General features: G+C 40.4%; 2 protein-coding genes across 5 annotated transcripts; one reads left to right on the plus strand and one right to left on the minus strand.

The window, feature by feature from the left end:
* WDR4 (WDR4 tRNA N7-guanosine methyltransferase non-catalytic subunit) lies at nucleotides 1-20,493 on the minus strand. The gene is made up of 11 exons (XM_085209110.1): nucleotides 20,362-20,493; nucleotides 19,878-19,940; nucleotides 17,219-17,365; nucleotides 15,202-15,358; nucleotides 14,403-14,515; nucleotides 11,614-11,674; nucleotides 10,230-10,328; nucleotides 5,061-5,125; nucleotides 3,502-3,685; nucleotides 2,990-3,059; nucleotides 1-1,094 (listed from the first exon to the last, which is right to left on the minus strand). Exons 1-11 carry the CDS (start codon nucleotides 20,475-20,477, stop codon nucleotides 916-918), a joined length of 1,254 nt encoding a protein of 417 aa, XP_085065236.1. The 5' UTR covers nucleotides 20,478-20,493; the 3' UTR covers nucleotides 1-915.
* NDUFV3 (NADH:ubiquinone oxidoreductase subunit V3) lies at nucleotides 20,412-27,690 on the plus strand. Of its 4 annotated transcripts, none has more exons than XM_085209098.1 (4): nucleotides 20,412-20,552; nucleotides 20,870-20,951; nucleotides 22,991-23,869; nucleotides 27,429-27,690. In XM_085209098.1, exons 2-4 carry the CDS (start codon nucleotides 20,936-20,938, stop codon nucleotides 27,593-27,595), a joined length of 1,062 nt encoding a protein of 353 aa, XP_085065224.1. In that variant the 5' UTR covers nucleotides 20,412-20,552; nucleotides 20,870-20,935; the 3' UTR covers nucleotides 27,596-27,690. The 4 variants fall into 4 exon arrangements, with proteins under 4 accessions (XP_085065224.1, XP_085065218.1, XP_010722637.2 ...); XM_085209092.1 differs by lacking the exons at nucleotides 20,412-20,552; nucleotides 27,429-27,690 and adding exons at nucleotides 20,565-20,729; nucleotides 25,798-27,169; XM_010724335.3 differs by lacking the exon at nucleotides 20,412-20,552 and adding an exon at nucleotides 20,569-20,729.

The raw sequence follows: 27,690 nt of genomic DNA on the forward strand, positions 1-27,690 counted from the left end.
TAATTCTGAGTGTCTTTAATGAACTGTACAGATATCAACACCTGGATTTTACAGTCTCAGCTGAAGTATTTCATACAGCCAGGATGCCATCTGGTAGATGAACACATATCTTCTGCCCTGTGATGAAGCAGCAATTGACCCCTGAAGGCTTTCACTGATAACTTTTCAAAAAGATGTGCCTCTTGGCTAATTGCAACATGAAAGAGTTCTTGTTGAATGAAGCAGAACACACTCCCAAGCATTGCTCACAGGCCTTTCAAATCATCTTCAGAGACAGACTGGAATCATATTGCAACAGAAGAATCTTCCAATAGCATGAAGTTGACTGACACTTTTCACTTTTACTTTTCAGTGTGTAAAACCTATTTCTGCACTTCTTCCTCCAAAGAGAAGCATTGAATTGAAGCCAGGCAGAAGTCTGACCACATTAAACAGAAGATAAAGGATAAAAACAGATGGTTTAGCCTCAGCTAAAACCTTTCACAGACATCAAGAATTTTGCAATAGTCCCTTTCCCATAGCCAGTTATGCTGTGCTAGTTACATTAACTAACTGAATTTAAAAAAAAAGAAAAAAAATATTATGTCAATTTTAGTCACTGCACTTTCACCTGAAGATACAAGCCTGAACACAGTAGGCAAAAGGAAAATCCTGCTTCAGGGAAAACCACCAATACGTCATGCATCAGAGATCCCTAGGACTGAAATGCTGACATTTTTACGCTCTTAGAAGCTTAGACATACAGTACATAAAATAGCTGCTGCAAGCGGGATATTGCCACAGTGGGCTGCCTGAAAACTTGAATTTGAGTTTAAACAAATCTTCTTCCATTAATCCTTTTCCATTTAAAAACAGTCTACAGCCCAATCAGTTCCTTTCAGCAAGGCAAAAGTTACAAGCCAACAACGAACAGTGTCAGAGTGATGATTCTTCTGCTTTGATTTTTTTGGTTTGTCCATTAGCATCATGTTGCAGATTCTGCCTTTTCTTTTTCTGCTTCTGTATCCTTTCCTCTTTCCTCTGTAGGTAGACAGCCATGTTATCAAACGAAGCCTTGTAGAGACTGCTGTAGTGGCTCTCTGCACCAACAAACCCTGCAAGTGGGCAAAACAGGAACACAAGATGTGTTACTTCCCTTAGCAGTCTCACCAATTATTTCCTGAACTGGAGCTTCAGACAATGGGATTTCAACTCATTTACTGTAGTCCTATTAAATACAGCATCAGCACTGTTTGTGGGAGTATCATCTGTTCTGCATTCACAAAACCAAGTGCAACCAAGCTAAAAAAATTAATACCCCAGGCAGGCACCTGGCTCTCAAGCAACGAAAGCACACAGCTCTCTTTACACACTGGACACTTGCACAACTTCAAGGTTCTCATTTTTAAAATACTGCTGTAGCAACCTATTATTAGGCAGCCCGCTGGCATTCTTCCCCCGTGCTTAAACACTGCAAAGGGCATAAATTACTACGTAACTGTCCTTAGTTGACTTGTTTCCTAGAGTTTCTTAGATTAAGCCCAGAGACACAGACATCAAACAGTCATTTCTTCCAGTACATATGCATTTCTAAGCATTCACCCCCAGTGATTTTGCTACAATTCTGTGAATCCAGCATAATAGTCATCATAGAGATGTTTAAACAGGTAACTACCATGCAAAAGATCGCAATCAGATTATTGCTGCAGAGAATTCACCATGGCACCAGCTGGTTAGGTTCACATTTCTGAAAATTTCTAGAGGATCCATCTGACAAAGCTAATTATCACTGGTTCCCCTTTGTACCCTTACCTTTTTTTTGACTTCCAGAAAATCTCGATCACTAGCATGAAAATCCAGTGTTTGCTACGGTTTGGTCCTAAAGCAAGTGTCCTTCTTCACAGTAATGTACATACACATACTGCTGCTTTTTGGTACACAAACATAGCACCTTTGCCTCGTTAGTACCTGGCAAAGTACGTGGTTTCACTTTCAAGGGTCTTGCACTCACATAGAGCAGCCTTTGTCCCTGGACAAACTGTATGCTGTCGTTCTGAATATCTGTTCTGCACTCTGCTTGGTCAGTCAGCACTAAATCTTGCTCGACCTTCTTTCTGGGATTAATTCTAACATAATTTCGAACTGTTCAACATCTGCTTCAACACTGAGCTACGTCTTAAAGCCTGAAGAATCAGCAAAGAGCTGAAAGATGTTTCTAAAAGGCAAAAAGAAGGCTATGCAGGCATTTGGAAAACTGGTTTAAGCAATATAATGATCACCTTTTTCAAGAGAAGTAGCTGCCTTTTCAAGCACTAATAACAGACTGGAGTAAGTGCTTATCAAGTGAGCCTTCCCTTACTAATTAAGCATAATAGATCCTGTCTAGGAGCACTCCTCCTTTCCCAGCCGCAGATGCAACAGGCTATCATGTGTCACAGTAATTTGCTACACTGGAAAATTATGTTCAGAATCTCTTCCCCTGCATGCTCTTATTAGTTCTCTATTATTCATTTTCCCTCAGCCCTTGTACTTTTAATAATCTGTCTGGCTGTAACTATCAAGTCTGCAACATCTACATGCAAACACCCCCCCTTCTAAAAGGGCACTTGACTTCCTTTGAGATTTCGAAGGTGGAGCACAACCACCTTAATGGCAGCCACTATCTACTCTCTTACTATCTCCACCATACTTTCACATCAAGGTACCAGACAAGAAAACAAACCATGAATTTCAGTATCAGAGCAGTAAGAGAGATTGCAGCAGATCTGTGATAGGGTGTTTATATACAGCCATATGCTAAGGTATCTGTGTAAAACAGATTCCTGCACTATTTTTAAGAACAGTAACTTGAATACCATTCATTATCAACACTAATTTCCATACCAGGCAGAAATGAAGCTGAAAAGGGAAAGCTGAGAGATTAAGTAACTTTAAGAGAACTGATCAGAACTCTGATTTTGCTCTTAAAACTTTAGCTCTAAAATTACAGTTCCTAGGCCAAATTTCTCACCTTCAAATGCTGTCCAGTTGTCAAGAAGATATTTAGACATCCTCTGCAATTCTTCATCGTCAGTTACAGACTGGAAAAAGGAAGAACACTGCATGATATTTCATGCATAAACAAGGAGTCTGGTGTTTGACAGCAAACTGAAAAATGCAACAGCTCACAGATGAGCACAGCAAAAGGACAGTGAGTATTTTTAAACTAAACAAGTGCAGCACCCAGAGAGCATAAGCAATGCTTTAAAGTACTGTGTGCCATGGCTGACAAACATTCTCTTTGATGCTACTGTGCCAGCTGTTAGCTTTACCAGAGAAGAGACTGGTAAAGAGCTCTCAGTGGCTTTGCATTATACAGACGTAAGAGAAGTAGAATGTGTGATATTTAAGACTTCTACTCAATCTCAAAACTGAAAAAGAGAAGCATATCAGTTGTTAGTTTTCATGGAACATAGTTCACCCTGGTTTTGTTATGAAGTCAAGACAAAACATCCACAGTATTAGCATAACATCAGTATCTACCTTCCACTGTCCATCACATGGTCTGTACAACTGAAGAGGGGCTTCACTGTCTTCCTGTAGAATCCAGATTTCTCCTGTTTCCTCAAATGCAATGTCCCAACATTTATGCTTCAAAGAGATTTGCTCTCTGTAAACTAGCTGCTGGGCAACGGCATCAAGCTGAAAGATGTAGACTGTGGGAATACTTTTGAGAGGAAAAACTTAATTACCATTATTACCAAATCCACCTACTGCCATCAGTTCTCAGCAAATGACAAACACCCACTCTAAATCCAAACAAAGCCAAAGCAAATCATTAGGAATTGCAAAAAATACTCTAGCACTTCTGATGCGGTTTGCTTACAGGGTCTGAGGCAGAAGCTGCGGATATGTAATATGTCAAGTGGTCTTCCAAATGTTGTATGAAAGAAAAAGCAGCCACACTGCCTTTTCTTTAAAAGAAAAAGATAGCAAAGAAAATTACTACGGATTTACATGGGGAGCATTTCATCACAGTACGACTGGTCTAAAGGACTTCAAATAAAAGAGTATATATCTGAGCACTGGTAAAAATAAAAAAGGAAAATAATTACATGCCAGGGAAATGAAGGAGGAATGAGAGGGATAGGAAACCACGAAATGGCTGAAGAACAGGTTTGTAGCACTGCACTGGCAAGAAACTCATCTCCATCTTTCCCGATAGCTCTCATCCCTTCATGTACTGTGCTCCCTAACTTCCCTGGACATCTCCACTCTCTCTGGGCTGGCCTACACAGCAACACTGCTTAGAAATGCTGGGCTGTGAAGCTGTAAAAAAAAAAACCTGGACAAAGAGCATGGCGTGGCTCCCGGCTTAACTAGCACAGACACTTCAGCTGCCGACACAAAGCCTGGCAGTACATGCCAGATGGTCCTCTGGCAAAGACCAAGTTCACCAAGTGGACAGATTGCTGACTGTATGGACAGCTTTGGCAATCTCTCCCTTTCCTGTTGGCATGCTTTTGTCAGCAAGAACAGTTTTCCTGGCAGACATTAGGTGCTGCAGAAAGAGGGGAGAAGACTGTCCATCTCTGCAAGGTATTTCCCTGCCAGCTGGACTGCAAGGTTCCTTCAGCTCCAGAGTGCTCTTTCCTCACACAGACATACATATTCGAACCCAAAAGTCAACACATTCTCTTGGCAGTTTTAAACTGAAGTAATGTGGTGATTTTGAATAGAATGTCAAAATTAATTTACAGGAGCAGAACACAGCACAAGAAATATGGGTACTCTGTTCCACAGCACCCTGTACAAAACACAAGGGCCAGGCAGTGCCATCGTGCCCAAGACCTGCATCCTCCCGTGAGGGAAATGCATCACAAATTCTGCAAAACGTGCCTACGTCAGGTAGCCTTTGCACTCAACTCTGCATTCAAACCATGTACAAAAAGGACTTTTAGTCTTCCCCCAAGGGAAGGGGGCATCCCTGTGACACTCAGATCAACAGTACCAAGTACTTCAGTTTGTTAGGAAATGGCAGCAGCTGTTCTCTCATTTAGAGGAGCTGTGGTGACTTTAGCCATTATTCCCTTTATTCTTACCAGTCACACAGTATGGCAACATAACTTCCTTGACAGCAGTAGGCTATTCTTGAGACAATATATTTCTATGAGAAAAAGAAAAGGAAACATTCTTGTAAATTGAGATCATTTTATAGGCAAAATACTCACTTTCAACTTTGTGACTTATCCTTAAAAATTCAGCAGATGTCTTAATTTACAGCAAGCTAAGCAACGTAATTAAACTGCAGTCAAATATATTTCGCACCAGTGTTTGCTGTTTTTATGAAGCTTTCCACACTTCTCCCTTTGCGGCCATCTTAACAGAGATAAAATATAACAGTTTTAATGAACTGCTCTCAATAAACTATTAAATAAGACAATGCAGGAAAGTGCACCATTAAAAATTCTTTCCTAAGCTGCTATTACATTTGTTATAAATGGAAGATAGTGATGCATAGCCAGTATTCCTGCTGGGTTGCCCCCATTTTCAGCCTGCATGTGGGTGAAGCCATACCGCCCAACATGAAACATGTTCTGAAGAACAAGGTAAGACTATCTCAAGCCATTTTCCTAGTTTTAAAGAAGAAAAGTGACCTATATTGTATTTAGAAATCATACAGTTTCATCTGAGAACCTGGGAGAAAATCAGGGCAATATTTCTGCAAGATAAACCATACCACTTGAAATATATAACAGCTGATTTGAGTGTCCCCAAGTGGGAACTAAGAACTGGAGATGAGCACAAAATCTGCAAGAAGATGCCCCAGGGTACTCTTTCAAAAGTATCTATCATACAGCATAAAAGATGAGACTGCAAAAGCAAAAAGGCTGGTTCTCAAGGATATTTTTAAGTTGTGATAACATTTCTGATTAATAAAGCCTTCTTACTAGAGTAGTAGTTAGTTGCTCCCTTTAGGGCAGGGAAAATGTATCTTCTTGTCATTTTGCTGGCAGAATTCAGATATGTCCTCAATTTCCCCTTCCTTTTACTCCCACTCATCCCTCACCTCTTTCCCTAACACAACACCACCTCTAGTCCACCAGCTTCATCTGAATATTACTCTTTGAGTTAGCAATTGATGTACAGTGTTGTTAAGGAACCTACCCCACAGTTTTGCAATCAACTGAAGGAAGCAAAACAAGCTCTTATAGCCTCCAAGCATTCTAGTCAACAAGTTTAATACAAGAAGCTAATCCTTTTCTGAACAGTACATGACAACTGCTAAAAGATGAACTAACCGCAGGAAGGAAAATTAATTAACAGTGTAATTATAGCTGAAAATCAGGGTTATACGGTGCATCTCCAGCACAAGAGACAAAAAATCTCGTGTGATGTAATCTTAGAGGAGGTGAGAGAAGGAAAGAACAACAGCATGCACCACTAACAGCACACGCTTCTCACTTTTTCACTCATTTGGCTGGACAGAAGACGAAACACTTTCTAAAATCCTTTATCAAAAGGATGGAATGTATCAGAGCTCTTGTAAACAGATGGCATTAATCTCTTGCTCCACTGCAGAAATACAAAGTTGTTACTTCATATTTAACAGGGAGACCTTAGGCCCCTGTATAACACAGATATAACATAAGCTTGCTGTTTCAAATACTTACTAGGATGAAGATGAGTGGGTAGCTACAATGAACGTTTTAGATGTAGTTACTGCAGTGAGGAATCATACCATAACTTTAGAGTAGAACTGACAACTCCTTTAACAACTACCAGTGGGCTTTCTAGACATTCAAGGAAATAATCCAAGATGATATTTATTGCTAATAACAAAGCTTCTCTCTGTCTCATGCCAGCTTTCACAGTAAGTGCAGTGATGGAAGCGCCCACCTACACAGTCCACGCTTTGTCAGGGAGACAAAGGGTTCTGTGAACATTACACATGCAGATGCTCTCTCCCACTCCTCACCAGGGAGACAGGAGGAGACTTTGATCTAAACCAAATGCTACTCCCAGCTGGACAAAGACATGGAAACGCATCTTCTTAGCAAGCTCCTTCCTTTCCATGTTTCTTTAATGGGGAAGTTCACAATCAGTGAATTGAATGCAAAGCCCAGAATAGTATCTTGTTCAAGGACAAGCCTATGAAATCAGTTAACTTAGAGAATAGCTGTGTGAACAGCCTGTGATAAACAGATGTTCACTTCTCTTCACTTACTCAGCACTTGTGTGCCAGTGTTATCAGCTTGCCAACACCTTAAAATTAACTTCTGATGTTGTCTGTGAGAAAGGGTAGCCCAATGGAAACTCAATGTACTGGAGCAGTGGGGTGGAGTTGTGCAATTCATGTTCTGGACTTTAAACAAGCTTCTGTTGTCAAGAAGATCAGATGAGGTGAAAGCTCTAAATCAGGAGAATATTTATATAGCACCATGGAATTAGAGAACTGCTTCCATTCTAGTGGGAAAAATGAACTAGGAATTTGCAATCTATCAACTGAAACCAGCACTACACTGCTCAAAAACACTCCTACATACCCAAAACAGACAAATTCATCATCTGCCAAGGAAAATAAGCCCACATCTCTGCACTCATGTGGCCCACCACTACTTGCAATTCCATTATCACTATGCTTCAAATTGAATTCATAGCGGGTAACAGTCGCAAAAATGAAATGTAACACGAAGGAAAGGATAAACAATTATAACCCCACCTTATCTTCAGTTGCCAGAGTCATTAGCAGACTGAGTGCCACCTATAAAGCACTAACTCAAGAGTCTGTTACTTTAAATTCCAACTATAAATGTCACACTTGGTTTGAAGATGATCTTTGCCCTTTGATACAGCTGGATGCACATCGTGACTAAATACCAGTGCTGGACATCAGTTTCTCTGGCATTTCCAGCCCTACAATGCCATCAGAACACTCCTTTGGTCCAGCTGGCCATCAAGACAGAAACAATCTCTTAAGAAAAATAAATGCATTAATGAATGGTCACCACACAGGCTTAAAACAGTGGAGTTGGCCTGCCAGAAGTATGCAGTGAAATCTGTGTAGCAATACAGCATGCACGTGGCAACCCACAGCACTGATGTTTAAAAGTCATTTATCTGCCTGTAATCACCAGGATACTGCCTCTTCCAAGTACACACAAACTCTGGAATCCAACTGAGCCTTCCGCACGTGGTGCTAATTTAGCTATTGGAGACAGATTTTAATATGCTAGTAAGAATTGGTGGCGAGCAGAATTTCACTGATTCAGGGAACAGGTCAGCCTAAGGCTTCTAAGACAGCAATCAGAAGACACACAACACGTGCCAATGAACTGCAAAGCACTGCAGGAATACAGTTTATTAATTGATGTGTTATATATTTTAATCCACAATTTGTGTGCATTCCCTTTTGGTCATTGTTTACTCATATTGGGAGCAAAGCAACTATACAGAAATTTCTGAATCAAAGGATACTCCAACTTTCTGCTAAGAGACTCCATTAGCATATAGACAGTCATCCTCCAGAAGTGACTGTATCAGGTGTTTTAAGATACAAGGCAAGAGTTACAGAACTATGTTCAAAAGCTTTATAAAAGAACTGGAGCTTTTTTTTTCCTTTATATCTATTTCTGCTTGAAGCAACAAGGTTTTTCCTCTAGCATTTGTTAGTTCATACTATTTTTGGATAAACTTGTTTGTAAGCAATGGTGTTAGGATTCAGTGTAAGATCACAAATGGCATTAAAAAACATGGTTTAGTGATGAGACTCAGGAGGTCGGGTTGATGGTTGGAAAAGACTTTCAAGATCGTGAAGTCCAACCTAAATGGTTCTATGAATCGAAGTAGTGTTAATTATATGCCAGCAAAATAATAAGCCAGTCTAAGCAACAAGTCACACAGAAGAAATAATATGGCTCCATTCACAGCAAGTTGCTTACTAGCTTCCAATGACCCAATAAATCTAGCAGGCAAAGTACTGTAAAATAAAGCCATTTTTACCTCAAATAAATGCCCCTGCAACATTACTGAAGACATAGATTCAACAGTTATCAAACAATGTTGTTTCAACAATGCACTCTCCTTTGAGAACAAGTGTAAAACACCCAGACTACACAAGGATACCAACTAGGTGGATTTGTGATCTAATTTATTGAATCAATTTTTCACTTACGGAAAAAAAGTCAACAGCAACTTCAAAAATCCAGATTTCAAGCACTAAACTCAAACAGAAACAATTTGAAAGACTTTGTGTATCTGGACAGAAGTTGGTTTAAAATTTCAACCATTTTTAAGTTCAAGAGCAGGTTACATCGTCCAGATAGTTGTTAAGAACTCCTGCTCAAAGGACATCAAGGGCAAAAACAAGTGTTTCAGTATCTGAGGTTTGAATCTTGTGATGCATGTGGACTGCCCTCAGAGCTTCGTTAAAGGTAGAAATGAAAGTTGCATGTTATTATTCCTAAAAAACAAACAAATGAAACCAAACACCTACTGATGTCTTCTGTGTAGAAAAAAACTCGAGCTGTCAGGTCTGTCCCTAGGAGTTTTGTCCCTCCATGTGCAGTCCTCCCAGTTCATTACTGGCAATCTGACTGACAAGATCAGGTCAGCTCCTCATTGGCACCGTTAGCATGTATATATCATACTACTCACGTACAGAGTGCAGTATAAGCATTGCTTCTGGGATATTCCGTTTCAACAAGCAACTCATACATTTTCGTTTTGGACAGTGCCCAGTTTCAGAACAATCAAAAAAAAAGAAATCCTAGCAGTTTGATTCCACGGGGCAACACTATTTCAGGTAACTGGTTTCAAATACTACAAAGCTTCTTCACTCAGAAAATTTAAAGTGCTGTTCAAGTTGCAATGTAAGTATGTTATAAATGGGTTAATTTTTTAGATTTTTCCAGTGTTACAGTGTTACAGTATACTTTCTAGCTAAGAGACTAAGACATCAGCGTTTTCTGAAAAAAAATAGTAAGCGAAGGCTTATTTTGGTTTGCAGAACATGTATTCTTTAAGAATTAAGAACAGCCACTTTTAGTCATTGCTTAGCATTTTTAGAAATTCATGTAATTCATGTAAGACAAAAATGAATTTCAGAGACTTTCCTCCTTCCCCTACATTCCAAGCTATTTAACAGTTTCTAGATCTTATGTAACTTCCAATACCACTGACAGAAGGGATGTACTCCTAACAAAATGTGACAAACACTTCTGGGAGTCACAAAGAGCCACAGGACAGCAAAAGCATTGACACAGCCATACCTGCTCCATTTTGGTTGTCTCAGACCCACAGATGCTGCTCAGCTGACAGCAGTATACCTCTTCCCCAGTTTCATACTTCCAAAGTCTTAGAGTGCAATCCTGGATAGATTGAAGTGAATACAAGCTGATGACTAACAGTTCCTCAGGCAAAGAGTGGCCACTTGTGGCCTACAGCTAAATTCTATTTCCCTGAAGAGATTCCCACAGAAGTTCCTAAGTAGTCACTTAGCTAAGACTTCAAATTGCAGATGAAGCATTTTAATTAACATAATTCACTCCCCTTCTCCCCCCTCCATAATTCTAAATTATTCAGTCATGATAACTTTAATTCCCTCTTTGAAGTGGAAATTGGGTAGCTCTAAGACTGGATTTCAAGTCTATTTGTCTCAAACAGCACAGCAATACATGTCATCAGCATTTTAATAGCAATTCTTTCAGGTTGCTTTTCTCCACACCTACTCTTGTCATCACCAAAATCCTCATCTGATTCAGTAACCTCCTGGAGAAAAACTGAACTTCTCTCTTCAGTGACTGTTTTTCCAGAGAATTTGCAAAGAATGAAATACAGCCACACAACACTGACAGTGGAGCTGCTTAAACAGAAAGAGAAGCAAGAGACAGGAGTCTTAGGGAAGCAAGAGCAGGAGTTGAACCTTAATGCTAAGAATTGCTACAATCTTCAACATTATTTTTTACCTATTCAGTTTTGGTAGTTTCAGATACAAATAATACTGTTTCCCTTAATTCAGATTAGCTCCATCTACAGGTCTGGTGTGACAAAAGAGTCCCATCAATTTAAGAAAAGGAATGGCAGGAAGTTAAAACACTTCTTCAGTTGTCATCCAAGCATTGGATACTGCACTGCAGTCTCTACTCAACATACACTAGATGCATTTCTGAGGACATATAGAAGAGGACAACTCAGAGCATGCCTCACACGGGGAAGCAAGTGGGAGGGTGACAAGGGAACAATTTTCTCATCTCGAAAGCTGTAAGAAAATCTGGGATTCTAAGGCCATTAATTCTCAAGACACTCATTATCACGGCAGGCTGACATAATACTCATTTGCTTCAAAGTTGTTCAAATAGTGCAAAGATTAAAATTTGTCAGTGCTCCAAAGCAAGAGTTAATGATGAAGAAATACTGAGGGCTTTGCAATTTCTCCATCCCAAAGATCTTGATAAGAAGCTAGCTTTGCTATAAACATTGTAAATGGTTCTCATGGTCCAGCAATAGAATGGCTTAACACTGAACAGAAAGCGGACAAGCAAGAAAGATTATTCCAAGTGTCCCAGGAGACCTGAGGGAAAATGCAAGCAGACAATGGTTTTAAAGTCTAAATTTTCAAGAAAAACACTTTCTGGAAAAAACTGCAATACATACCCCAGAAGCTGACAACAGAAGATCAGGATAGTTGGGTACTACAAATATTCTGCTTACAAACCTAAAGGGAAAGAAGTCAAATACTGAACTCTCTCTTCCATAATACTCAGGTCTTTTAAAACACACTAAGAGAAAACACCAATTTCAAAGAGAATCTTATAATAATGAAAAAAAACAGATTCTCCAAATAAAGCCAGTTAAGAGGAGAAAAAAAGTATGCCTACAGTATTTAGTACATTATCTACATTATACAAACTTCATATTTAACATAAGTATTTTCCCACCTGCTCTCAACACATTCCTCTAACTTCTTCCCAGCTGAGAGCATTACTATTGCGACCAAAAAGAATGCTAGTGTAGACAGATTTACTCAGGTAGCCCACTCCCTTTTCTCAATTCACACTGCCCACTAAAACCACTTATCAACAGATGCTTTTAATACACTTCAACAGTGATGACTCAGCTTTCATCTACAACATCTCACCCATCACAGTTGGAGATCATTCAAAACCAATCTTTACAAAGTTCTGAAACAAGTTTGTGACAATCTACCACCAGAGTCTACATTCAGCCAGAATCCTTGTTTTCCAGAAGTATTTAATATTGCTACGTCTACCTTGACTTGTCTCTGGTGAACAAGGACCTGAACTTCTGGAGTTTATTATTATTATCTTTCAGCTCAGCAACTTAAAATGCAATGCCTTGAGTGGGACTGTCTTGCTTTTGAGAACAGGCACAAATTTAAGACTATTAAAACAAGAAAAAAAAAAAAAAAGGAAGAAAGAGATTTGGTCACTGTAATGGCAAACTTTCATGACAAAGCAGTAATAGCAGGTGCATGACGGTGTAATAGAACAAGAATCACCATGCAGCCCTCCAAAAGAAAAACCAGGACCATGAAACCAGATCCACGAATTATAGCTGCTTTTTTTTTTGCACTCTACAACTTCCTGAAGAGAGGTTGTAGTGAAGAGGGGTTTGGCCTCTTCTCCCAGGCAACAAACAGGACCCGGGGAAATGGCCGCAAGTTGTACCAGAGGAGGTTTAGGTTGGACATGAGGAAAAACTTTTTCTCTCAGAGTGGTCAGGCACTGGAATGGTTGCCCAGGGAGGCGGTGCAGTGGCCGTCCCTGGCAGTGTTCAAGAGGTGCCTGGACGAGGAGCTGCAAGATATGCTTTAGTGCTTGTGGTAGCAATGATGATGAGAAGATGGTTGGACTAAATGATCTTATAGGTCGTTTCCAAGCTTGTGATTCCATGATTCTATGATTGTATGATTCTGCAGTCCTTTGCTTATCCATTCCTTAGAGACTGAATTTTTGCATATATTTGAAGCAATTTACATTAAGTACCTTTCCTCTACACAGTCATTAGTGAACTCTCTGCACAGGCACAATAGCCCGGTTTCAAACTGCCTTCTGGGGCATCAGGTTCTGCTCATTAGGAAGTACAACTGTGTACACAGCAGGCGGAAAGTGCAGATATGGCTGTGTAAATATGCTATAGAAATTATCTGATATCAGAGACTACACTTTAACATGTGTAATTCGGAGGTTTCATACTATTCAGGGTCTATACAGGCTAGATTATCAAATTGAGTTATAAAAATCAGACAGGCACTCCAAATTAATGCATCCTAAATGCTCTGTTAAAATACTTAGCTGGGTAAGTTCAGATAGGTTGTTCCCACGCCTCAAGTTCCAAAGTCACACTGTCTTACTTTAACTCTTGCTCCCGATACAGCAAGGTGACTGCACCATGTTGTATCACCTTATGAAAGAACATGCCTGGAAGGCTGTAGTTATCTTCAATTAAGTCCACAGCCAGACAAAGAGAATTAAGCATGTTCTGTGACCTGTGTGGGGTGACATCTCCTTTGTTACCCTATCACTATGGTCTTCAAAATGTACCAATGGCTAAGGAAAATAAACTGATAAAATCACAGAATCACCAAGGTTGGAAAAGACCTCCAAGATCATCTAGTCCAACCATTCACCTTCCACCAATATTTCCCCACTAAACCATTTTGCCTAGTACCATATCTAAACGTTTCTTGAACACCTCCAGGGACGGTGACTCAACCACCTCCCTGAGCAAGTTCAATATCCCCCAACAACAAAAAAAACTCTTTGAAAGCCCACAAAACCAGAGATGGAAGGCAAACTGAAAATAGTGCAGACATTTTACAAAGCAAAGTGTAGACATGGGAATCTTTTAAAGTCTGTTTGCCATGTGAGTCTTCTTAATGAGAGAAGAACTACTGAGAAGAGAAGGTACAGTCCCTCCTGCAGGCTAGTACTGCTATACCAGCTAGAAGACATCCCTTCTATTTGTCTAAATGGTCTTACCCACAGCAAAAGAAGAGTTTCAAGAAAAACACCAAGTCCCTTTGCTCAGCTACCAGAAAGACCAGAAAACTACATTAACAAGTGTGATTCCAGGATTCTGTTTTACAGGACTGCTTTACAGTCCCTAGCTCACTGTAGTCTAATGTTTAATGAAAGGGTGTTCTATCCTTCCCATCAATACAGCCGTATTTTAAACACACAAAAAAACCCACCACAGCTTGTATTACCACAGAACTTTCAAGTCTGATCTCCTAAGATGCCATTAGATGAATGTCTGTTCAAACAAGACACTCTCTTCCTAAGACTAAGACTGTCTAGAGCTAACAATCTCCAAACTTTGCAGTCTTTGTAACCTAGACCTGGCTGACATTTAACGTAATTTGGGCAGACAAGCACTTCATTTGTTGAGGCACACTGAAGAACTGAGCGCAATGAACTTACTCTTCATGTCCCAGACAGTAAGATACAATGTTGTAAGGAGCCTTAGTCAAACTGACTCTGATCTTCTCATCTCTATCTGCAGTTAGGATATAACGGTCATTGGGACTCAGTGCCTGTTGGTAAAGAGGCAGTTTTAGTATCCAGTAGTACAATGTTTGTTTTAACACACTTTTCCCAACCAGTGAAAGACAGAAGCAGTAGACTACCTCATTCTCTTGACACTGAATAGCAAGTGCAAGCATTAAGCCACACACTTTCATCTCCGACTGATGCATAAATTTTTATGACAGCAACTTGCTTGCTTACTAAGACAAGTAGCACAGACTACTAAGTCCAGTAAAATCCGCTGAATTGAAAGCACAACAGCACAAGTTCCACTGCAACTTATCACACTGAAGAGCTAAACTGACATGACAGACTGGGTGAATTCCCTTATGCTCTCCATCTCCAAGTCTTCTGTGACTGTAACACAAATAATTTTTGAACAGTCATGTATCCAGATAAATAAACCCACATGCTTGCTTCTTTTCCAAAATTACCATTCAGACAAACTCAGTAGGAAGAATTTCAGACGATGTATGTCATCTATGCCTAAAGGAAGCTGATGCTCTTTGGAAAGAAAACTATCTAAAGTTGAGAGAAGAGCAACAATTAAAGACCTGAATACAAGTTTAAGCCTTTGAGGAGTCAGGCAATAGGACTTGATGAACTTTGTAGGTCCTTTCCAATTGAACTGTTTTGTTATATTGTAAGAAGGAATGAGAGTTTGCACACTAAGTACGCAGAGGGATGTGCTTACCGCATCCAGTAGCATGGACAAGTGACCCAGTTCAAATTTGCCCTCTGCTTGTGGTTCTGTTATTGAGTACGAATAGACATCACCAGATTTGTCTGCCACCAGAATCTTATCCTCTGCAGCTGTAATAACAAGTGAAGTGCATCTCCTATTCACAGACCTGAAAGAAAAATAGCTGTGCTTTAAAGAAAGTCTACTGGATTTTCCTGGAGTCTCTGTAAGACAAATCCAACCTAGGCACATGGAAAAAAGAAAGAAAGGTAGAAGCTCTTAGCTCCTACGTTGCAACACATTAAAAACTGCGTTGAAGTCATTTCTCCAGTAGTTACTCTGTATTGTACAGCAAAGTCCTCTGTGAGCCTTACAGCAACTTCTTCCTCACATAGAGTCAGAGAGATATAGTCCTTAGGCTTCTTGTCCAGGCAAAACCCTGAAATGGAACTTTGATTCTCCCAAATCACCTGTCAGCATTTTATAGCTCCAGCTGCCAGTATGTTTTTCTCACAACTTTTCAGGTAAATTTAAGGGCCACATATATCAGAAAAACAAGTATTAAAATAGGTTTAATCACTTAAGAATGTTTCTGCTAATTAACAGCCATTGCTATTACTACTATTCTTCCATTTTCAAAACACCTCTTTTCCTAGCCTATGTCCTGAATAAGCGTAAGTCAGAAGACTGCAGACAATGGGGATCATAGAAGTGGACATTTCTATTCACATACTCTGAAGCCCAGCGACCTCTAGAGGCAAAAGAACAACATATTACACTTCCAGAAGAACGATGAAAGTTTTCTTAGTGACCGTGAATAGCATAACCTATAGGACATGAATGCCTACCAACAAACACACTGCAGCACATTTTCAAAATAGGATACCTTCCCATCAAGGAAATCTTATTTTAAGTTTGGCTGTACTGCTTTTGATCTCAGATTCAGAAGTGCCTTGTCTGACACAAGCTTATTTATTACAAAAGCTAGCACTATGTGAAACCTTTAATACAGCTTGCCACAAAAACCACCACAAGTTACATAACTCAGCCTTGGCAATCTATTTTTCCATGCACAGATCCTTTTGACTCTATTTCCAGTTTCCTAACAGGAGGTAGGAACAGCACAAAATTTCCATCTGTGATCTTAGCTGACCTTCTGGTTGAAAACTAAAAATGTCAAACAATTATCCAGTTGCATCCTACAGGCAGAACAGGACAGGACAGCAAGGAAATGAGAATACAGAGTGAACAGAATTTGTCATTTCTGATTTTGTCAGCTATTACTCACTACACCACTGATTAATCCAACATGGTTAACCCGGAGGTCCATCATGTATATCCTACACACACAGACAAGCTGAGAGGAGCTCATTTTGGTTTTGCACTTGTCAAGATCACCAGAGGCAGTGTCCTAACACAATGAGTTACCTTCTCAGGAAGTCCTTCACAGATCCCTTTTTTTTTTTTACAGAGGATTGTCATAAGCAGCAATGAAAAACTTGTAACTGGAGGACCTCTGGTGGACAGCTAAAGACAGTTCTCAGAAGAGAACTATACTACAGACAGAAAACAGCAGTATTGCTAAAGATACACTTTTCAGACATAGTTCACAAACTCCCTAGAAAATCTTCTCCAATCAGCAGAAGCAGACAGCATGTTCACTGAGCTGCTCACTGTCACTCTTAAAGGCTCAACCTTCGTACTCTCCGGGAGAAGGTAAAGTTCCAGTTCTTAAAGATGCAAATATTGTCTTTTGGAATAAACAAAGTGATTACCCTTTTCTCAGACAACAACATGAACATCGCACTGCCATTCTTAGTGTGGGATGTACCACACACCACCTCTTGATATGTATCTCTGAATTCCCAAAAATATTAAATCTGTTTAAGTACTTGGGGGGGGAAAAAAAAACAAAGGAGGAAGCTTAGCAACAAGAAATGGCTGCACCACAAGTCCTCGTATATCATAACTCTGTATTAATCATCCATAGCTCAATTACAAAGAAAAAAGTAAAATCCTGCTTCCTTACCTGATGCTAATGCATTCCCAAGAGGGCTTAGTCCGAAACAGAATCAGCTGTTTGTTGTCATCTGTCAAGACAAAATAATCTCCTGATGGGGAAAAGGCAAAAGCTAGGATGTTATCGCTTCCTTTGTCTGCTGGTTGTCCATCCTGTCTAATAGAGAGAAGGGAAAAGAAAAAAAAAAAAAAATTGAGTTCACAACCTGAAACACAGCAAGTGAAATTCTCCAGAGAAGGTCGTTCTCACACCACCACCAAGAAGGAATAGAAAGAAGAAAGTACAATGCTAGAAGTTTTGTTTGAGCTTAAAATGTTAAGCTAATCTGAATGTTAAGGCAAAGCTATAGAGACTCTCCTTGCCCACAAAATCTTTTTAAAGATTCTTTCAGATGTGCTTCAGATACATGATGGCCTAACTTAGAACTTAACAATATCAATTAAAAAAAAACAATAACTTCTACACGCCACAGCTAATATTCTACATGGAGACCCACAGAGGCACACAAATATCAGAATAACTCAATTCAGAAGTGTACTACAATTCAAGTCAAATTACAGCAAGCTGCTCAGGTTCTGTGTAGTGAAATCTCAAATATCTCTAAGAATGGAGACTACAACCTCTCTGCGCCCTGCTAAAATGTTTAAGCACTCCTACAGTGAAAAAGCCTTCCTCTTGCATCTTGTACTGACATTTTGTATAGACACAACAAGCTCATCTTCTTTATACTCACCACTAAGGTAATAATAAACAAGATAAACCCTTCTTCTCAAGTCAAGAGGTTGGAATTTAAACAACCAGGAATAAATGTACAGCTTTCAAGACACGTCTCCATTTCACAATACAGGACAGAGCTGACAGCTGCAATGACTAAACCTGAATCCTGAATCAGAATCACCATGTGAGAAATTACCCCATGTGAGAAATTACCCTTTATTCAAACTAATCAGTACAAACAAGACACAGAACTTTGCTGCACTCAAATTCAGACAGGGATCCTGGTTTTCATACTGCTTATTTCTGAGTGGTGCACACTATGGGAACCTCCACATAAGTTCATAAGAAGATAGCACTCAAGCAAAGTGTATGGTTATAGACAATAATTTATTTAATACTTAGAGCATTTTTTAAATATTTAACATTTATAATCGGGAGGCAAGTTTTACATTTCTTTTTTCTCTGTGGTGGGAAAGAAAAAGCACAAGAAGAAGGAAACTGATGTGAGGCCAAGGCTTCGCCATTCTCTCCTTTAAAAGTACTAGGGTTCATGCTAGCATATTTTCATACGCTTTTAAGGGAAACAGGAAAATTGTTTATGGATATAACAATGGCAAAGTGATTGAATTTAAATTAAGACCTCTTCATTTGTTTGAAATCTCCTAACTTACAGAACAGACTCAAAGGAAGCTATATGTGTGCAGCAATAGAACAAGGGGCAATGGGCAGAAACTGGAACACAGGAAGTTCCATACTAGCAGAAGGAAGAACAAACTCAAACAGACTGCTCAGAGAGGTTTTGGAGTCTCCTCTGAAGATATTCAAGACCCACCCGGACACTTTTCTGTGCGAAGTGCTACAGGGAAGCTGCTTTCAGCAGGGAGGATTGTGTTGGATAATCTCTAGAGGTCCCTTCCAACCCCTACAGTTCTGTCATTCTGAGAAGACTGTACCAATTTGGTTGTTTTTTGGTTTTTTTTTTTTGTTTTCCTTTCTTAGTTGCTCAAATCAAAGATGCAGCATTTTTTCTGAGATCAATCTAAAAAATATATACATTGACATATATCACAGAATCGCAGGGGTTGGAAGGGACCTCAAAAGATCACCGAGTCCAACCTCCTGCTAGAAAGGCTACCCTGCAATAAGACACACATCTAGGTAGCATCTAGACAGGTCCTGAATATCTCCATAGGAGACTTCACAAACTCCCTGGGCAGCATGTTCCAGTGCTCTGTCATCCTTACTGTGAACAAGTTCCTGCACATGTTAGTATGGAACTTCCTGTGTTCAAGTTTTACTCCTTGTCCTATCACTACACGCCACTGAGAAGAGCCTGGCCTCATTCATTTGCCTCCACCTCCCTTTAGATATTTATAAATGTTTATCAGACCCCCTCTCAGTCTTCTTCTCCCCAGGCAGAACAGACCCACGTTACTCAGCCTTTCCCTCATAAGGAGATGCTCCAGGCTTTTCATCATCTTTGCGACCCTTCACTGGACTCCTCCTTGGAGATTCCTGGTTTTTTTTGAACTGGGGAGCCCAAAACTGGATATAGTATGCTAAATGTGGCCTCACCAAGGCAGAGTAGAGGGGGAGGATCACCTCCCTTGACCTGCTGGCCAAACTCTTTCAATGCACCCCAGGATACCACTGGTCTTCTTGGCAAAAAGGTCACACTGGTGGCTCATGGCCAACCCATGGTCCACTAGGACATCCAGGTCCTTCTCCGCAGAGCTCCTCTCCAGATGATCATTCCCTAACCTGTACTGATGCATGCAGTTATTCCTTCCCAGTTGCAAGACTCTACATATCCATTGGGGTTAGCAATGAGCATCTGGCCATCACCAATTCAAGGAGCAATCTCATGGGTTTATTACCTTGACAGCCACATAACCTGAGGGACAGATGCACCATCAAGGAAAACGCCATATATCTACACTTATTTTCTCACCCTTTATTTCCTAAGGCCTTCTTTTCCACATTGGCACAGTCATACACGAAGAGAGCATCATCCCTGCAAATAATAAAAAAAAAGAGTAAAACAGCAGGAAGTGGAATAAACATGACTTTAACGACTTTAACCACAGAACGTGTCAACTCTTTCAGAACATCTTTTGCCATTATAAGCTCAGTTGATCCCTGCCCACTGTGAGCAGGGCTGCCCCCCCCCCCCCAGTTCAGGCTGCCCAGGGCCCCATCCAACCTGGCCTTGAGCGCCTCCAGGGATGGAGCACCACAGCTTCTCTGGGTAGCTGTGCCAGCGCCTCACCACTCTCTGAGGGAAGAATAAGGAAGAATTCCTAACTTATAACTAAGCTAAATCTCCTCTCTCTCTGTTTAAAGTAGGTCCCCCTCGTCGTGTCGCTGCACTCTGAAAGTCACTTCCCAAGGAGCCAAGCCGGAGGGCAACCCCACCCCACCCGGCACGCACTGACCTCTCCTCTCCTCTCCGCGCTACCAGCAGCCGGCTCCCACCGCCGACGGCCATCAACGTCCCGCGGAGCGCTAACGTCGGACCGGGCCCGGAGCTGCGTCCCAATCCGCCCTCCATTCCCCTTCCACGTGCGAACGAGACGCGGAGTGTGGACGTCACCACAGGGCGAGACGATGATGACGCACGGGAAGAGTAATGCGATTAAAAATAAATAAATAAATGGAAAAGATCGCTGGGAGGGGGAAAAAAAAAAAAAAGAAAAAAAAAAAAAGGAAGGTATTGGTGATAGAGGGCAGCACGGGGTTTAAGGAGAAGGACAAGATGGCGGCGCCCTCGCTGCTGAGCTGTGGGCGGGTGGCTGCCCGCAAGGTGGGGGTCCTGCAGCACTCCCAGCTCCAAAGAACCTCGGCCCGGGGCCTCACCGAGGCACGGAGCGGCCGATGCGGCCGCTCCGTGCCTCGGTGAGGCCCCGGGCCAATCGCTGAGAGCTTAATGGCTGTGTTTTTCAGGCGGTGCAGCTGGAGGCCTGGGGGCTCCGAGGGGCGACGCTGTGCACCCGGCCAGGAGGCTCCGGGATGCCGCCGGACAGCAGTAAGATGCTTCAAAATTAATTTTCCTTCAGCTTTCTGGTTTCGGAAGGTGCCAGGAGACCTGTCTACCTTTTTCAACCGTCTTCTTTTCCTGCATATGGTTATGTTTAGTTTATGTATGGGATATAGCTATCTGTTTCATGCTGTAGCTAGACCACGGTGTGCACATTTTGGCACAGTGCTGATGGAATCAGTGATGGGGAACTGACCTGTAAGTTCTAGATACTGCCTTTCTGAGCATGAACCTGTTTTAAACACATATCAGAAATCATACTGATGTTACAATCTAAGTCGCTTCTGATAATAATATTCTTGTTTTGGATGTGTTGTCCTTTCATCAGAGTCAGTTCAGTAATGGCCAAATCAGGCAGTAAAAAGTTTGAAATATCCCAACTGAAGAGTAAGCTCATGATTATGAGTCAAAATGTGACTTTTCCGCTTATCCAAATATTACTGATTAAAGTATTTTTCCAGCAACACTGCCTCATACTGCTCAAGTTGAATGCTATCTGCTTTCTTAATTTCTTAGGACATCTTATTACTAATACTTCAGCTTTTGCTTTGGTTTTGCTCGTCTGTCTTCCCTTTGAGCATTCTTGAGTTCTTCCTCAGCAGTTCTTTGAAGCCCTTTTTAGCCTTGAGGTATGCTTTCTCAAATATTAGATTATACAGGCTGCTGTGTTTTGTTGTCAGTCTGGGCAGGGAGTCAGATGTCCTTCAAATGCGATTGCCAGTTCTCTTGCTTCCCCCATCCTCTTTCCCCACCCTGTGCCTTTAGTCCAGCAGATATACATGTCTGAAATTCTCAGAAGTATTACCTGAATAGTAAACTGATAGTATATTCTCGATTATTTGCATTTATTTTAAGAGCTCTGTATTTCTATTTTTGGCTTTTAATTAGATGTATCAGTCTCTTCTGTGATATTTTTATCTCAACATTGTTGAAGATTTGCTTCTATTCAGAGCTACTTACAGTAAATCCTTAGGTCATACAAGGTATTACTGTAGAACACTAGTAAGGGAAAAAAAACTACAGTCTACCTTACAGTCCTGTGAAGTAGGTCTGGGCTTCCAAACCATGCAGATACATCTGCACAAAAGTGTGGAAATCATTTGAACTACACTACAAGTTGGAAAAAAAAGTGCAACTCCTATGGATGGAATGGACTTTCCTGTAGCAAATAACAGTAGTGAAGGACCTTTTTAATGTGCTCTCAGTCCTTTCTGTCCTCCTGTTTTCTCTAACAAAAATAGTATTTGCTGTTGATCTGCTTCTGGAGCCTTTGTGAGGGAGAAGAAACACAGGTTCAAAAGCATCAGGAAGTCTTCTAAGACTTTTTAATGAAGAGATTTCAAACTAAAATGGGAAGTGGAGATAGAAAAAATAGCATTAAACTGATATGCAGTTTGGCTAGTAGATCACACAGATCTATGAACTGGTAATACTTTCATGTATGGCCTCAGGTATCTCTTGATCTAGTACTAGTTCCTTGAGGGTCATCCTTCCCTACTGCTTACAAGATAGCATTAGCCAACCTCTTGCAATAGTTAGATCTGTTTATTATGTCTTCTGCTCTGCTAGCCTGCTTCTGGACAAGTATTTGAAGATCTCTGCTGACAAGCTTTCTGAATGTTTGCCGGAGATTAGAAGGCATTTGTAACCATCTCCAGTGATGCAGAATTGAAGCACAGAAAAAAAACAACTCTTGGAAGGAGCAAAAGGCGTTTCAGCATCGCAGCAGCAGAAACTGTTCAGTGCTAACTAGCGCTCTAGTTTCTTTAGCTTAAAATGCCTTAGAGCTTTCTGCTTCATGTCTGTGTTCACTTTAATAACTTTGTAATTTGCTTTTTTTTACTAGATTGTGTCAGAACGTTAAATTAAATGGCTAACATCACTCATTAGCTGGGATGTGTGTGTAATGATGATAATCGTCTTTGTGCCATTCCCTTTATTAGTGGCACTACAGGGAAGCACCAAGATACTAGCCACCAAGGCAACAGTTGAATTTCCTAAAATGTTGTCTTCTAACTCTCACCCAGTATCTGCAAAAGAAGGTGGGAGCACACTGAATACTAATCCAAAGGAAGTTTCAAAACCTGATGAAGATCTGAGAATGTTGATGGCAAAAAAAACTGTGGTTGCATTTCCTCAGCAAGTGATTGTTTCTTCTCTTGAGGAGGCAAGACTCAGTAAAATTGCAAAAGGAGGAGGCATGCGGAAAGAACTAGCTGAAGAAGAAACTTCGTCTTCATCCAGCTCAGATTCAGATTCTAGCTCAGATTCTGAAGAAGAAAACGATGATGGTGATGAGTCAGGAGTTTCCTTTAAAACCAGAGTGGAGTTTCCTAGGCGAGATTCCATCATTTCTGAGAACATACCAATAAAGACATCACAGCTACCAAGAGATGACTTGTCCCAGAAAGACCACAAAGAATACATAGCTAAGAAGAAGCCAAGCAAAACGGAAACTGATGTACCTACTGTCAAGCAGGTTGCATTTTCTAAAGCATCAGTCAGTCATGAAACATTAAAATCCGAAGCGAAAGACCCGAACACAAAATCAGCTCCAAAAGAAGCAGATCAGCAGAAGCTAGTTTTAGAACCACACTTGAATAAAAACCAAGTTTTGACAGATTCCACTCTGAAATCTGATTATTTGGAGGAAAAGTCCCTGAGAGCCCAAACGGCAACTACTCAGCTGAAAGCTCCATCAGTGACTCAGGAAGGCAAAGAGCAAAACCTGATCTCTAGAAGGGAAGGAAAAAAAGTCAAGGAGACACAGAAATCAGAAGAAGTAGAGGTAGCTTCTCCTAAACAGGAAGAGGAGATTTCTGAAAGCACAGCGTTGGTGATGGGCACAAAGGAAGAGACTGTTCAGGAAGCAGGAGTCCAAACTGGAGAAAGCAGCACCATAGATGGTACACCTTTCATTTGTTTGATCTATGTTATAGATTCCTCTGGGTTAGGGTGTATTTTTTAAAAATGATTTCCAAGTCATCTCTGTGATTCTCTGATCTTTATACTGAAGCTAATGATGTAGCAGTGACTTTCTAGAAGATAAATTATTGTTCACAGCTAATTGTTGTAAGAGCTTTGTAGCACTCAGTTTTCACATTGTGAAAGGAAGCTGTCTTCCTCTCACTGTACTTGCAGTTTCATAAACAGTTGTTACTGATAAAAATGAAAACAAAATTATGAACAAAATGATAAGTTTTGTATGAAAGAGCCCGTTTTCCTTCTTTTTTGTCAGAAAGTTTTGGCTGCTTTCCTTCTCTCTCCTCCCTTTTTTCTCTCGAGCTCTTACAATGCTTCAGATTTCAGTAGACTTCAAGAAATCACAGTGTAAGACCAGAAATGGGTGTTGATTCTGAGATTGGTAGGTTTTAAGAAAGTCATGTTGAAGTAACATAGGGTTGACCTCACAGCCTAACTCTTGTTGAGAAACAGAGAGCAGAAGGTGTTGTTGGGTTTTTTTGTTTGGTTGGTTGGTTGAGTTTTTTTTTTGTTTGTTTTTAGGAAAAAGCATTATGCCCTCCCTAGCTATACTTTCCTTTCCAGCTTAGCTTTCTTAGTTGCCACCAGTCTTGTTAACTTTCCTACTGATCTCATTCTGCATATCTAAATAGTAAATTCTTCTCTGTCAAGATCTTTTGTGACTTGCCATTCTTGATATCAAACTTAGACAGCATACCATTCTTAAGACCGCCTTTTGATTGCTTCTTTGAATTAAAAAAAAAAAAGATAAAAACAGGAGAACAAAGGAAAAACTTGCTTGAAGCAGAAGCAGCATCATTATAAAGCTGTAAGGATAGCATCTTCCCAATGATATCCTTGAAGAAGAGGCCCTACAGTGTCTTGGTGGACAGCAAGTTAAACATGAGCCAACAGTATTCTAGGCTGCATTAGGATGAGTGTTGCAAGCAGGTAGAGGGAGATGATTCTTTTTGCTCAACACTGGTGGAGCCACACCAGGAGTGTTGGATCTCCAGTTCTGGGCTCCTCAGTACATGAGGCATGGAGAGATTCAAATATGAGTAGGAGGGGGACGACTTGATACTGAAATCTGCTCATGATTCATAGTGAAGTTTACAACATCTCGTAGATCTATTGAACAGCTTTCACTACTCTGACACTGACTCTGACACTGTAAATTCAGAGTAAGATTAAGCCTATGTGACACTTTTCCTGTAGATCTGTGTAACAGCCATGTCTCAGATCTCTTGTCAACATAGCCACACCAGCAAAACCTTTGGGATAGACCTGGCTATTCTGAGAAAATCACTTTGCTATTGAGCTCCTCTTGATGTGTGGAGGTGGTGGGGCTGTGACAGCAGAAAATTTTCTGCTAGCTTTGTGCTGAGTCCCCACTAGAGGACACTGCTGCTGTGGCTGTGTGGGAAGCAGCGGTTAGTACAGGTAAGTTAACACACCTTTATCACTGCTGAAACCTCTTTGGTTGTCAGGGATTAGCAGAATGAAACCTAATTACGCTGTTCAGCAGCATTGCTACTGTCTTTAGGGCGTTCTCTCTTCTTTTTGAGACCTTCTTTGGAAACAGCTACTGCTTTTTCATGTTTATTGTTCACAGTTAATGATTCCTTGTGTAGTCTATAATTCTGTCCTGTTCCTATATTATTTCACTCATCTGCAAAGTCTGCAGCAAGTATACTGAAGATGTAATAGTTTTAGTAGTTTTTAATTTAATAGTTTTTCTCATTACAAACCTAGATGTTAAGCTGATGTCATCCACTTGGTAGAACAGACATGCTACGCAGTCAGCAAAAAACTGCTGACTTCTGCTGCTCAATAAGAAGTAACTCAGAAATATCCCTCTGATTCATTTCAGAAGGACATCCTGAGATATCCTTGCTCTTTAAGAGAGAAGACATAGAAGAAGTCTGAAGTGCAAGGAAAATGAAGTCAGAGATAATTTTTTCCTTTGAGAAGCCAAGTACAGTGTATTTGGGCAGAGAAAGTGAGACTCCATCTGCTTTTCTTCCTGAGCATCTGTCTCTTAATTTGGAACAACTGTCTCTTGCAGGTTGAATGTACACTTCCCTACGCCTCCTTGTTCTTGGGGCTATTTGCAGCGAAGCCTGTATCATCTGGCTTTTATATGCGTAGTGGTGTCTCCTGTGAGCAGTCTCAGTAGGAACTGAGCAACAGGGATAGGGGTATTTCTTTTTCATAGGTTGTGTGTTGTTTTGCTGAAACCGTGGCTTACTACATGGCATTTGATAAGCAAGCCATGCTAAATTTTATGTATACACGCTCTTAAACCAATAGCGTTACATTGCAATAATTGTGTCATAATTAAAGGGAAATTCTGGTTCGAGTTCTTGTATTTTTATTGTAGGCTGTTGCATTATAAAAAGAAGCTTAATACGGTCTAACATAAACCATTACATGCAAATTTATACGAGGAAGCTTTTCACTAGATTATGCTTATGTCTTTCCTATCGCTATAACTCTGAGCTATGAGAATAAATTAATATTGGGAATAAAGCTTTATTTCTTGCAATTTCCTTGGTTGTAAAATCAGCCCGTACCAGGATCCTTTTATGTAAATAGTACTGCCTAAATTTGCATAATATTTTAAAAGTGAAAGAATTAATGTTGGTTTTAATGTGAAATAAAGAGTTCTGAGCAACACTATTAGATTGTTCTTTTAGGAAGAAAAGCTGATTACAAATTTTGAAAGATTCTATCACGATTGCTTTTTTTCTGAAAGAAAGAAAATGTATCCAAACCTCATAATATATTATTATTAGTATAAGCACATCTGAAATTAAACTGTGAAGATATCAATAATTCAATCACTTTCCCCATGGAAAAAAAAAGTCTATAAAGTAGTTCTAAGAGCTGTATCTCACAGTCTGATGTGGCAATATATCATTTGCACTGCTTTTTTGCCTCTTCTGTCTTGTTAAGAATGTCACCTACTGTTCTGGCTGAAGCGAGAACCAAGACGAGACAGGAAATGTAGGCTTATGTCTTCAAAATACAAATGAGCTGTTCTGCCCAATTCTCTCCCAGCATTAGGTGATAGTTTGGATTTGGATTTGAAAACCTGTGCTGTATTAGATGGCTTGTACAGACTTCTGTTCTCCTGCTGCATAGTAATGTGCTTCTTTAGGACCAGCAGAACCTAAACTTATCCTTTTGTTATAGTTGCTTTTTTTTTTTTTTTTTTTTTTTTTTTTTAATATTGCCTTGATCATCATAGAATCATAGAATGGCCTGGGTTGAAAAGGACCACAATGATCATCTAGTTTCAATCCCCCTGCCATCTCCAACCACCAGACCAGGCTGCCCAGAGCCACATCCAGCCTGGCCTTGAATGCCTCCAGGAATGGGGCATCCACAGCCTGCTTGGGCAACCTGTTCCAGTGCGTCACCACCCTCTTGATGAGGGATCAGAATATTGACCTTTCTGGTGGCGTCCCTGTAGTTACCAGTTACTGTTTCTTTTCACAGAGGCTACAGCAGCTGCTCAGCCTGCTCCAGAAGAATTTGATAATTCTACCTACAAGAACCTTCAGCACCACGAATATAACATCTATACCTTCATTGATTCTCTTGTGGATCTCTCAAAATTCAGGCAGCCGCAGCCATCTTCTGGAAGACCATCACCAAGGCACTGAAAGAGCCACAATTAAATGCACAAGCAGAATGATAATTTCTTCTATTTAGCTCTAATGTATCATCTGTTATAAATCAATAAATGCATGATAAGTAA

Source organism: Meleagris gallopavo, chromosome 1 (genome assembly GCF_905368555.1).
Source record: "Meleagris gallopavo chromosome 1, MGAL_WU_HG_1.1, whole genome shotgun sequence".
NCBI lineage: Eukaryota > Metazoa > Chordata > Aves > Galliformes > Phasianidae > Meleagris > Meleagris gallopavo.